The 11,934-nt window shown below is 43.0% G+C and overlaps 1 protein-coding gene across 1 annotated transcript; it reads right to left on the reverse strand.

Moving 5' to 3' along the window:
• Positions 1 to 200: 200 nt before the first annotated feature.
• On the reverse strand, positions 201 to 11,161 carry LOC143369142 (uncharacterized). The gene is made up of 18 exons (XM_076812647.1): positions 11,018 to 11,161; positions 10,832 to 10,946; positions 10,552 to 10,760; positions 10,263 to 10,471; positions 9,167 to 9,462; positions 8,988 to 9,091; positions 8,539 to 8,740; positions 7,928 to 8,467; positions 7,014 to 7,211; positions 6,717 to 6,932; positions 4,814 to 6,045; positions 3,458 to 4,145; positions 3,164 to 3,381; positions 1,912 to 2,557; positions 1,155 to 1,399; positions 775 to 979; positions 616 to 695; positions 201 to 530 (listed from the first exon to the last, which is right to left on the reverse strand). Exons 1-18 carry the CDS (start codon positions 11,036 to 11,038, stop codon positions 390 to 392), a joined length of 5,565 nt encoding a protein of 1,854 aa, XP_076668762.1. The 5' UTR covers positions 11,039 to 11,161; the 3' UTR covers positions 201 to 389.
• Between the last annotated feature and the right edge of the window lie 773 nt (positions 11,162 to 11,934).

The following is an 11,934-nucleotide window of genomic DNA, read 5'->3' on the forward strand; positions in this document are numbered from 1 at the left end:
CTTTAACTCGCAATACTTTGATAGAAACAAATTAAACAAATATATGTGAAATTATGAAGTGTTGCTCGATTATTCCTACCCCAGAATACTAGTACTATAGTGTTACAATTGAAGGATAAGTGGAACTCGGAATATTTCAGCGAAGAGTCGAAACTAATGGGACTTGGAAATTTGTCCATCGGAATAATGATGCTTCTACATATATGGAAACTATTTTAATCATAGCACGTCTATGAAATTCGTGAGATTTTATTTCTACTTGTTTCTGGTAGGAGATTTCGACCCACCACACACACAAACACACATAAAAATGACCATTTTCTCGTTTATACTGGACTACATAGACTACGTAGATAAATATACGCGAGCTAATGTCCATCGTACGAATATTAATACGGCCCGTGCTGTACGATTCGCAGTACCGTGCTGTTCGTACTAGTTCCCGCGAAAATATAACGATTCCCTGAATAATAGAACGGTGCCATCACCCGTAGATCCTCCATTCGATGATGCACCCTCAGCTGGAACTTCTAAAAAAAAAAAAATAGCGGGAAAAGTAGCGTCTATTTTAAATCCAACAAACTTCTGCATAGTAGGTAGCTTGATCTGCGATACCTGTGCGAACATGTACTCGTAAATATAAAACTGGTCGTCCTCCGTTGTGACGACGACGAAGGAGTCGCTTCGACCAAATTCTAAAATCCACAACAAAGCGAGCAAAGCCAGCTCAAAATTAGAAACACGATATTCCTCCACTTGCACGTGTATGCTTACCGTTCGCGTAGAAGCACTCGATCCCTTCGACCCTCGAATCGTGAAACAGACTCTGGTAATCGTAGAAGTTATCAAACTCCGGTTCATAATGAAACACGTTTACCGCGTTCGTGCTTAAATCATCCAAGAGAATAAAGTGATCCTTCTCTTGGGACAGACTCTTCACGTGGCGCGTTTTGCCGCCGAAACTTCTCAACACTGTAAACTACGCAAGAACGTTTACATATGTTATTAAGATTTTCTCTTCTGCAAGGAATAATTGCGGCATCGAGAACAAAAATGGATTAACTCGTACGCTTTGCGAAATTGAGTTAGTAGCAGAGCGAGTTAGTCCGATTTTGTTCTCAATGACTGAATTATTAACAGTAGAATCCGCCTACCATAGAAGTAGCTACGTTCAGCTTGTATAAGAAAGACTTTTTCGAATCTCCGGAGCAACCTAAGAGTAGATAAATGTTGTTACGACTTGTTTGAAAGATCTCAATGTCCCAGGCACCGTCAGTTTCAAGTGTCTGGTGCAGGGATAGAAGATTCTTCTCGATATCGATCTTGTAGATCGCAGAATCCGTGAGGTGTGTTTCGCGCAGTGGATCGTAGTATATTGCCAACGCCACGAAAGCTGCGTCTGAGAATTTTCAAAATTGACGCGTGGAATTTACTCAGAATTATATTCAAAAAGATGTTTGATATTTCTATCACTATTACGTTTTAGCTGGCAAGCAGAGGTTTCCAGGTGGTCGCCTCCGAATGTTTCGGTTTTCGGATGTTTTTTTTTATTTTGACCCGGTTGTAAATTTAGGGGTTGAAATCACCCCCCAACCTTCATAAGAAGAGGTACAAAAGTTCCTATTATTAATTTAAAGAATATTATAACTTCGTGTCGAATAAAACTTCATAGAAATAGAATAAAATAAAAAAACACGTATTTGTTATTTCTCGGTCCTCTAAAACATATCCGAAAATCAAAGCAATCGGAATCGAATACCTGAAGACCTCTCCTTGTCTGTAAATCTGTGTTAAGCCTTGTTAGTTAGTAGATCCAAAGATAAACTGTACCACACAGTCGTACATTCCAAAAGATCTTACTCTTCAACGTCTCAGACTAATTACTTCCAACAAAGAATTTCTTTTACGCACTATCCCGCGCCATGAAGAACAGCGCGTCCTTAACGAATCCTTGAATCTTGATCGCCGCCTCTGTCACATCAGCCAGCACATCTCCCGTCTCGATCGTGCCAGGTTTCATCCACGAGATCGTCGTGAATTCGCGTTCACTGCTGTTCGAGGTGCATTCGCGGCTGCTCGACACCGCGTTCTTCGTTATTACATTCACGCCGAACGTACTATGCAGCTCGTGATAGTTCCTCACTATCGTCGAGCCATTGGTTCTCCACACGCGGCACCCATCTTTCGCGAGTTCAGCTACGTACTCGGTTGGGCAGGAACAGTTGCGCGGGAGTCCGCAGAAAGTTCCTTCCTCCTCTCCGAGCATGTTCAACTTCAGTACTTGCTCGTAATGCACGACGTCCACGTGCTTGATGTTGGGCGCGTAGATGTTCAGCTTCGGCTCCTCCTCTAGGTACGCGAAGATGTTCCTCAACGAGCCGGAGATCAGCGAGGACTGCGCGATACGCTCCTCCAGTTTGCTCTCGTTTCGAGTAAACGCTCGAAGGGTTTCATTCGCCTCGGAGTTTAAATCCTCGAGGATGCTGTGCAAGCTCAGTCCATTCACTAGGCCTGAAACGGTCACGTTCTCCGGGACCTTGACGTCCGACTCGAAAATCTGCAAGAGGTTGAAGCTTCTTAGGAACCTGGACGCGAGAGGGTAAACTCTTGCACGGAATTTGTAAAGTTACACGGATAAGTAAATTTATTTAAATATATTTCAATTCATTCGATTATTGCGCTTTAATATTTTAACTTATTAAATTTCAAGAATAAAAAAGTTAAAAATAATAAATAATAAAAATATAAAATTAAAAGGTTATTATTATTATTAATATCATTATTATCATTATTATCATTATTATCACTATTATAATTATTATCATTATTTTCATTATTACCATTATTACCATTATTACCATTATTACCATTATTACCATTATTACCATTATTACCATTATTACCATTATTACCATTATTACCATTATTACCATTATTGTCATTATTGTCATTATTATTATTATTATTATTATTATTATTATTATTATTATTATTATTATTATTATTATTATTATTTATTATTGACGATCATTAGTTATTTAAAAATACGAAAGAGTTCCAATCGAAATAAGTGAAGGAGGAACGAAGATTTGTACACTCGATTTTGGGTAAAAATCAGCCAATTTCCGTACAAGGGTGGAAAGCGATCGGGTCGATGGGTTACCAAGTCGCCAATAATCTCCACGTCTTCGTCGTTCTGCACGCCACTCAAGTACTCTGCGGATATATTTTCCCGATTGACTAATAAAGCGTGCACATCACCGTGCACCACGGCGTTCTCTTCGAACACCTTCGATCCGGATATGACCTGCGCTTCTTTCGCCCCATTCAGCACCAGATCAGAAGGATCTATTCCATTGATTCTCGTCACATCCGCGTTTCCTAAAATTCGCCCGTCAATGCCGATAATAAAATACAGTTAAAGGAATGAAAAAGATAATCGAAGACAGTACAGAACCTGAAACATCAAGAACCCCATTGAATTGCACGTCGAAGGCAATGCTGTGGTTGCCGTCAGTAGTCACGCGATCCTCCAGGAACTTATTGAAATCTATTCCGTCTAAATTCTTCAGGGACACGTCCTTCTGCACGACAAGGTTTTTAAACGATACTCTGGGGGGTAACATATCGGTTGCTAGGGCCAGTCCCTTCAGGGGTAGATCGTGAGCAGCGTCGTTGGCGAGCAGTTCGGTAATCGTGACTTCTTGGAGGAAGCTGACGTGCCCGGTTATCCTCTCATCCTGATCTTTCCTCGCCACAGTATCATTGAACTGCAGGATCTTTATATCGTTGATCACAGGTATCTCTGCGTTGTTTCTCACCGACAAAGCATCGGTAGCTAGGTTTTCCTCGAAAACCTTCTCCCCAGCCACTTCCACGACCCATCCGTCGTCGATCACAGCGTCACTTACTATATCCCGGATTTCGTCGATTCCCTCCCATTCTCCCGTGGCTGTCGACGTGGACACGTCATTCTCGAAGACGACGTCACCGCGAATCACTTGATCTGTGTCCCTGGTAACCGCGTTCTCGAGCAGAGACGACAAGGAGCGCGGCTGAGACGAAGAAACGATCCAGGAAACGTTTCCGTCCACCTTCAAATCGTGGATCCTCGGTAGCGATACATTCGTTAGGTTCTCGTACAGCTGGAACGAGGGATTTGTCGATAATTAATTAGTAGTTCGGTAATCTACAGGGTTTTTATTAAAATCTGGGGCATCTTTTCTAAATCGGTTCTACTCATCATAATAATAATAAAAGAAAAGGGAAAAAGGAGATTAATGTAGTATAACCACGACTGAAGCAATTTAAGAGCTTTGTAAAAATAAAACTGGATTTTATTCTTGAAATATATTTTTATAATTACCTAAAAATATTATTATCCCTTCAACTCGCCCCCCTTCTAAGATTAAATCTGAAGTGCGCTACTGTATATATTCTATAAATATTATATTAGACCAACTAACGTGTTTTTCGGAATATAATAAATGAATAATAATAATAATAACGATAGTAATGATAGTAATGATAATAATGATAATATTTACTCTAGTTATTTACTTTTACTACTACCCATCTTATACGTATTATATTATTTATTTCCTATGAGTAATAAAGCCATAATAATAATAATAATAATAATAATATAAAAATTCTTATAGCTGCAAAATTAATATTGTAAATATCATCGTGTTTATCCTCCCTATTCATATACGTACCAACTTCCTTCATTATTTTGGCCAGTAGAACCGATCCAGAACAATTGCCCCACATTTCTATGAACACCCTGTGTATAACTCATTCTAAACTGTACCTCGTTAACATCGTAGCCATTTAAGGTCCTCGTCACAACGTCCTTCACGAGCAGACTCTGAAAAGTGATGTTCCCAGAGAAGACGATGGGCGCGTCGATCCACCTCAGTTCAGAAGTATCCTGATCGTTGATATGTTTAGCTACGATGTTACCAGCAGTGATTCTGTAAAAAGAGAACCGCCCAGGCACACTCTGCTCCCTCGATTTCGAGAAGACACCCTCGAAGAGATCATTCACGTTACGATCGTTCAAGGATCTCAAAGTAGCGTTCCGCACGATCAATTCGTCCATGTCTTCCTTCGTATCCAGCAGGATATCCTCTTCAACCATGCTCCTCAGGTAAACTTCAGGTGGTTGCTCGTCGATCGTCCGTACCTTCAAGTCGCCTTCCACCGACAGATCCCCATCGATCACAAGATCCTTCGCGTGAATCGCTCGAATGTCTCTCAGCGTGGCAAGCTTCTCCATATCCAACCCATTGATCCTTCCCACCACAAGATTCTCGACGCGGAACTCTGGTGTCTTCGTCAAGTCCGTCCTCAGCTCCTGGCCAGCGCCACCCGCGTTCTCCAAGAACGTGGCGCTGTCCTCGCCGTCGAAGAAGAGGAAACCGAGGTCCCTAACGTTCACTCGTCTCCCTCGAATCGCAGGGAAGTGCATGCTCCTTAGGAGCCTCGACTGCTCCTTTCCGCTCAACAGGTCGGGCACGAAGAGGCCATTGAAAGTGTCGACGAACAGGTTCTTCCCTCGAAGACGCTTCAGGTGCAACCTTCCTCGAATTGTCACCGATTCCGGGGCGACATCGAAGTACCCATCGTGCTCACCATCGACGAAGAACGTGTCGTCGATCTCCGCGTTCTTGAAGTGCAGGTTTCTAAAGCTCTCTGGAATGGTTGACACGGTCGTGTACAAGAACTCCTCTTCGGAAAACCCGTTCAAGTACTTGGCTTCCAGGTGGTCGATGGTTAGATGATTCTCGAACGCTACATCGTTCCCGATCGCTTGATCGGTAGACTTGGTCCAGAAGCTTTCGAGAGTGTCATCCAAGTGTATTTGCTCGCCGTTTAAGAGTATCTTCGTGGGCGGGTTCAAGTCGAGGGCATTCACCTTCAAGTTGCCGTGGATGGTGACGTTGTAGTAAATTTGAAGGGGCTTGCTGGACTCCGGTAGCTTCAAGCTCGAATCCACTGAGAGCTTGTCAGTCACTTGCAGCTTTGCAATCCTCACTTGTCCTGTGGAACGAAAGTTTAATAATATCTAGAGGCGGAGGGATACACATAGGTATCGATTCATTATCCTAACACTGTTGTAGGAATAGCTTTCGTAATTCCTATTAGTGGGAGCTGCGGAAGAATAGGCACCTCGGGTGACGGGACATATGCATACCTGCAACATCAATAACTTCGGAGGGGATCATCTTTACAGCGGATAATATTGTAACCACCAAAAGATCATGTTTGACACCGGAAAATGTAAATAAACTTGTTTTTTCATACCAAAATAGGAAGTTATTATCTTAGTGTGATGATATTTTATTTAACTGTAAATAAAATATTCATATAATTCCCTTCGCATTTCTTGTTTTAATCACTTCAGGTAAACTTGCTCTCTTTAATTCGAATCGATATAAAGCTTTATTCAGCCATGATGATAAAATATCCGAAACCGGGTACTCGGATACTCGGATCCAAGCACGGATATCCGGACACTCAGATCCGGATTTCGAGTTATAACGAGCAATCCGGATACTCGGATATCCGGATAGTAAGAGCCCTAGTTCCTACTTTCATTTAACCGAATAAAACCAACGAATACCCTTTTTACATTGCGTCAGTCTCTTTTTCCACTGAACATTTTGATCGCAGTGACCCGTCCTGCAGGTGTTAACGTAGGTACTACGTACCTTTGATCACGTTTTCGCGGGATATCCGCGCAGCCTCTGAAACTGGGACTCCATTTATGGATTCAGCATGTAGATTATCTACATGCAGCGATTTTATGAAAAAATTCTTAAAGCTCTGCTCAGTGTTCGTGGTCATGTAGCCCTCCCATGGTTCCCCATTTACAGTTCGCACTGTAAGATTGTAGACCTGCAGTGAGTTACCGTAGGTAATGTTCCCTGGTCAAGATGGTACATAAAATTCAGTCCTGCCCTTCGTTTAATTCGAAATAATTATGAAAACGATTGTACCAGCTTTACCTCTGATCCTCTGATTCTGATCGAGGATAAACAGTTCCTTGAAGAGTTCGTCGATATTCAAGCCGTTCACAGTTTTCACATGCAATTTTCTGAACGTCACATTTGAATGTAGAAGTATAGTGTCGTTTAAAAATTCGATTTCCTTTGATCCAAGGTCTAGCTCCACCTTAGACGTACTGCGTGCCCTCAGTGCCCAATCTAAAACGCCAAGTTATCGGTACCTTCGACGGCCCTCTGAACTATCATCACGACGAGATCTCGAAAATCATTTGTCGAATTTATACTTTGGCGAATAATGATTATAATGACAGGCTAGATATTTTTGCACGGAACATCAATGCGTTTAGGTTTGAACAGTTTAGAGCAGCGATTCCCAACCTGTGAGTCCCAAAGTGTTTTCTGGGGGCTCGCCACATTTTTTTAAAGTTTTTTTTTTAATATTATTAAGTTAGAATTATATTCTGAAATACCTATTTTTAATGCCTTTTCTTTACCCCCCAAAAAGCTTGGGAAACACTGGCTTAGAGTTTTTTTTATAGAAGGATGTGATAATTTCTTTTGAAGATTACTTGTTCAGTTCCCCATTCAATTCTTGATTTTGCTATATCGTTGTTAAGTACTAGTTAAATTGTATTTTGTTTTTAGTGCATCGTGGTTTATTATCCCACGTGCCGTAATGTATTTGCCGTTTTTCTACCTGTCTACCCAATTTCATTCAGGGAGGGGCAGTAAGTAGTGAAATAAATTTTCTTCTTACATTTTACCCAATAATTCGATGGACTCAATATGGAATTACTTGACAATTTAATTTACTTTTATTTTGTAATAAATTCACTTAATTTTATTTTGTGCCAGAGGGGTGGATCTACCCGCAAAAGGAAATAAATAAATTAATATAATCGAAGTGAACTCACATTGAGCTGGAATCCCGCAAAGGGACTCGACTTGGTGGTCGTGCGCAACAATGTCCTTCCCCCGCAACGGGGTGGAAGGTTCCCCTGTCGGCTCCAACTCGACATCCCTCGACTGAATATCAACGTCATTCAAAAACTCCACGTCCACCTTGTCTATCTTCAGTTCTCCAATAGACGCATCTCCTTGGACGATGATGTCCCCGTTGAACGAGCGGCTGACGTTACTGGATGGTGTCAAAAGATTCTTGGAGGCCTTTAGAAGGCCCTCAACTTCGCGCACCAGGGGATCCAGACTCTGCTGAAGCTCTCGGGGGGCAAGAACGTCCTCCGACGCGAACACGTCGATGTTCCCCAAGGTTCCTGACTCTAGTACCACAGTTGGCAAGATTAAGGGCTTTGATATCGTTAAGTCTTCATCTGCTGGGAATAAAGATGGCCAGGATGATTGAGCTTCATCCACAGACGGCTTCCTCCGCTGTAACGCCTCGACTAGTTCCGACAACTGCTTCGTCAGAACTCCTGTCTCCTCCATCGAGCGCTCTGCGAGTAATACTCTTGTAAAACCAGCTTACTAAATTTTCAAAAGCACTAGCTTATGCTAAATATCAAACCAGAAGGAATTTCCGTGATGTCCAACTCCCACGATTCCACGCTGTAAATATTGTCCGAATTCATGGTGACCAGCACCACGAGCACTCTGGATTCATCCACCCGGGCTTGCAACTCGACCACGGTCTCTTCGTTTGGTAGCCCCTTTGAGCTCAGCAACGCGCAGTCTGATGCATTCTCGAACTTGTACAGTTGTAAAGTATTCTGCGACGTATAACATATTCTATTCAAATCAGTTTCCCAATCGTCAGGCGCGATTTCCCCGAAACCGAACCCCGCGGTTTAAAAGACCCCGCGAGCCACGAGAAGCGTTGTAAATTTTGCTGGGGCACTATGCACAGATATTTGTTATTATAAAATTTAGAAGTGCAACGTAAGTGGAACCCGGCCCCGCAAAAGTTCACGCCGGCCTGCCAATCATAGACATAGATCTTCTTAAAAAGTTTCTCACGTTGTGGCCCACGAGGAAGAAGGTGTCTTCGTTGAAGTTGACCACGTGGATCAGGCTGGCTGCCTCGATCTCAGCAATCTGCTGCCAGTTCAGTAGCTCCTTCCCTGGAAAGAACATTCCCGACGTGACGACTGAAAACGGGTGATAAGAGAGAATAAGTGATTAAGGGCGGAGCGCACCATCCCACCAGAATAAATTACTCGGGCCACCCTCGTTCGTCAGGAAGATGAAACTGTAGCCCGCGTGAGTGTAATGATGGACGGAGACTGGGTCGATGGTCGGCAGGAATTGTATTCTCTCTGGGCTGGATTCCTTGAACTCGTACACCACCGAGCCAACCCCCGGCACGTTTTTATCGTTCTGCGCGAACACTATGATAGTCGACTGCTTGTGCTTGAACGTGGTGACCGACACCGCAGCTGTGGTCGTTACTTCCGTCACCACGTCCATGTAGGTGCCCCTCCAGTGGTATATCCTGGAACACCATTGCTAGACTCCGCTTCGAACTTGACCCCCTGACCCCAGATTAGGGAATTCAATCCCGGGATCGTAATCCCCGGATCCCGGCTGTTCTTTGGGTTCTAAAACTCCCGGGATTTGAGATAGGTATCAAGTTATAACTTATCCCGAGAATTTCGAGAATTTTTAAGAAAGTAAATTACTTCACGAACAACTGAAAAATATATAAATGGAACCCAAAAAACAGCCGGGATCCCGGGATTACGATCCCGGGGTTTGAATCCCCTACCCCAGATGTAATCTACTACTTGTCGAAGCCGATTTTTCGACTCGTGTCTTCTTTTTTTTTATTAACGGTAGAAGATGAAGACTTTGCGTTGAAAATCACATGTTGGACTTTGAGTAGCTGCTATTTATCAAGGAATATATTTTCCCAAAATCGGTGCCAGCAAGTACCTACCAGGTTATAGTCTCAAGAATATTCGTGCAAAATGTAAATGAAATCGGTGCAGTAATCTCTGAGATACTTTTTGGTACAGCAAACGCTGTAATTATGAAGAGGCCTTGGGAGAAGAGGCTGCTATGGTGCCGTTTCTTAAGATATCAAATTTCTTTTTCAAGGAAATACAGCTTAATTTATACACAAGAAGTTAAAAAGTTAATTTACACTCAATTTTTAAATATAACGTTTCTTATAAATATGAGAACAAAAATCACAAAAATGACGCTATTTTTCACTCTGTCAAAGGTACCTACATAATACCTATGTAACTCCTTAAGCAAAGCTGCAAAGAAAAAACGACTATGATATCTTACAAGGAAGACACAGCGAATCGGCCGGAGTTATCAGCGACCACAAGGTAGAGGCGATTAGCGCGGACGAAGAAGGTGGCGTCCACAGGGTGACCCCTGCGTTGGATCGTCTGTCGATGCCTCAATTGCAAACTGTCCTCTCCCGTGTACAAGCTGCAGGACCCCGTCTCGTGGCAGACCAGCAGGTAGAGCACATTTTTCCAGACGATGCTCTGCAACATTGAAATTGGTCACTACCTAGAATTTCATCAATGGGGAATAATAAATACTGGGATCAGTTGAATCTGCGCACCCTGGCGAGCTTAATGAACCCGCCGACGCGGCTCAAAGGGACCTGCTGCAAGGATCGCTTCGAAGGAGGCACGTCGTTGGAGAACACTGCCACGTGGTTCCCTTCGACCACGAGTATTTTGTTAAACGCGTTCACTGCGAAGGGTCGTTCGTTGCCGAGGCTCCTCCGCCACAATTGGTCCCATTGCACCTTGTACAGCTTCCTCTGAACTGCGAAAGTATTAATATTTCAAGCCTATGAGGTTCCTTATTCGAATTCCGAGCGTTGTGCTCGAGTCTACCTGGAGGCTCCTCCCGAAAGTGGAGCTGAGCTATTTCGATCTTCGTTTGCTGCAACTTTTCGTCCAGGTGATCGTTCGTCGAGGCGCGCGTTAAAATAATGCAGCCGGTAAGAAGCTGGGGGTAAGAAGAATTTATGAGACGTTTGCAAATTGTGTTTCTGGGAATATTAAGAGTTTCGGACTCACGAGAATTCCTAAGGATCCCATAATCCTCAGACGCTCTGCTACCAGTTTAACCGCCCGCAGTCAACTTACTGATTTAATTGGCTGTGAATAGCAATTAACGGGTCGACTAGGTGTACAAACAGTCGTATGTCTGTCGAACGTAAACAGGCAACGACTTTTAGTGTATTTGAATCGATCGATGTTGGAAGTGGATAGCCACTTTGAGGACGCTACTGCATAGATACTTTGAGGAGTTAGTTTCGGTGATACATAATAATACTAATGATACGTCTTTATCACACCATCAGTTGGTGTTACATCTTTGTGGATTAATCGGCGATAGTCAGCGGAAAACTGTTTTAAAATCTTACCCTAACTTAAGTATCAGGGGTGAAAGAAATTCCACGTAACAAGTGTAGGAATAATTTTATTCGGCATGCAAATTATAATTTACAGTTCATTGGAGAATCCTGAAATAACAATTTCCTTCTAATTAGCATCATGAAAGAAGCTGGGGCGCCTGTGCACCAGCAAATCTTTGGATACACTCTTTCCCCGATGTCCTTTATCCACCATACACGTAGAATATAGAAACGAAGCGTTATTCTGGTTTGGTGGGTTTCGCGTTGTGGACCTGTTTTTGCACCCTGAGCAGTCCATTTTGCCCGCCCTTTCTTTGTTTCAACTCTTCCCAAGGCTGTTTCGCTCCGAAAACAGGGACGATGTGTGTACAATCAATCATTCGACAGTCCTGTTGACCGGCGAAACCCCAGAGCGATCACGATTAGTCGCTGCGTAGTTGCGCGTAGTAATGGAATTTATAAATAGACCGACCCGACGGTTGCTCTCCGGCAATTGGGTGAAATTAGATCAGGGCCCGCGTGTAACAATCCTACGCACTATCATACTTTTTCCGCGTGACACAAATCGAGAACGCT

The sequence above is a fragment of the Andrena cerasifolii genome, chromosome 5 (assembly GCF_050908995.1).
Source record: "Andrena cerasifolii isolate SP2316 chromosome 5, iyAndCera1_principal, whole genome shotgun sequence".
Classification (NCBI taxonomy): domain Eukaryota; kingdom Metazoa; phylum Arthropoda; class Insecta; order Hymenoptera; family Andrenidae; genus Andrena; species Andrena cerasifolii.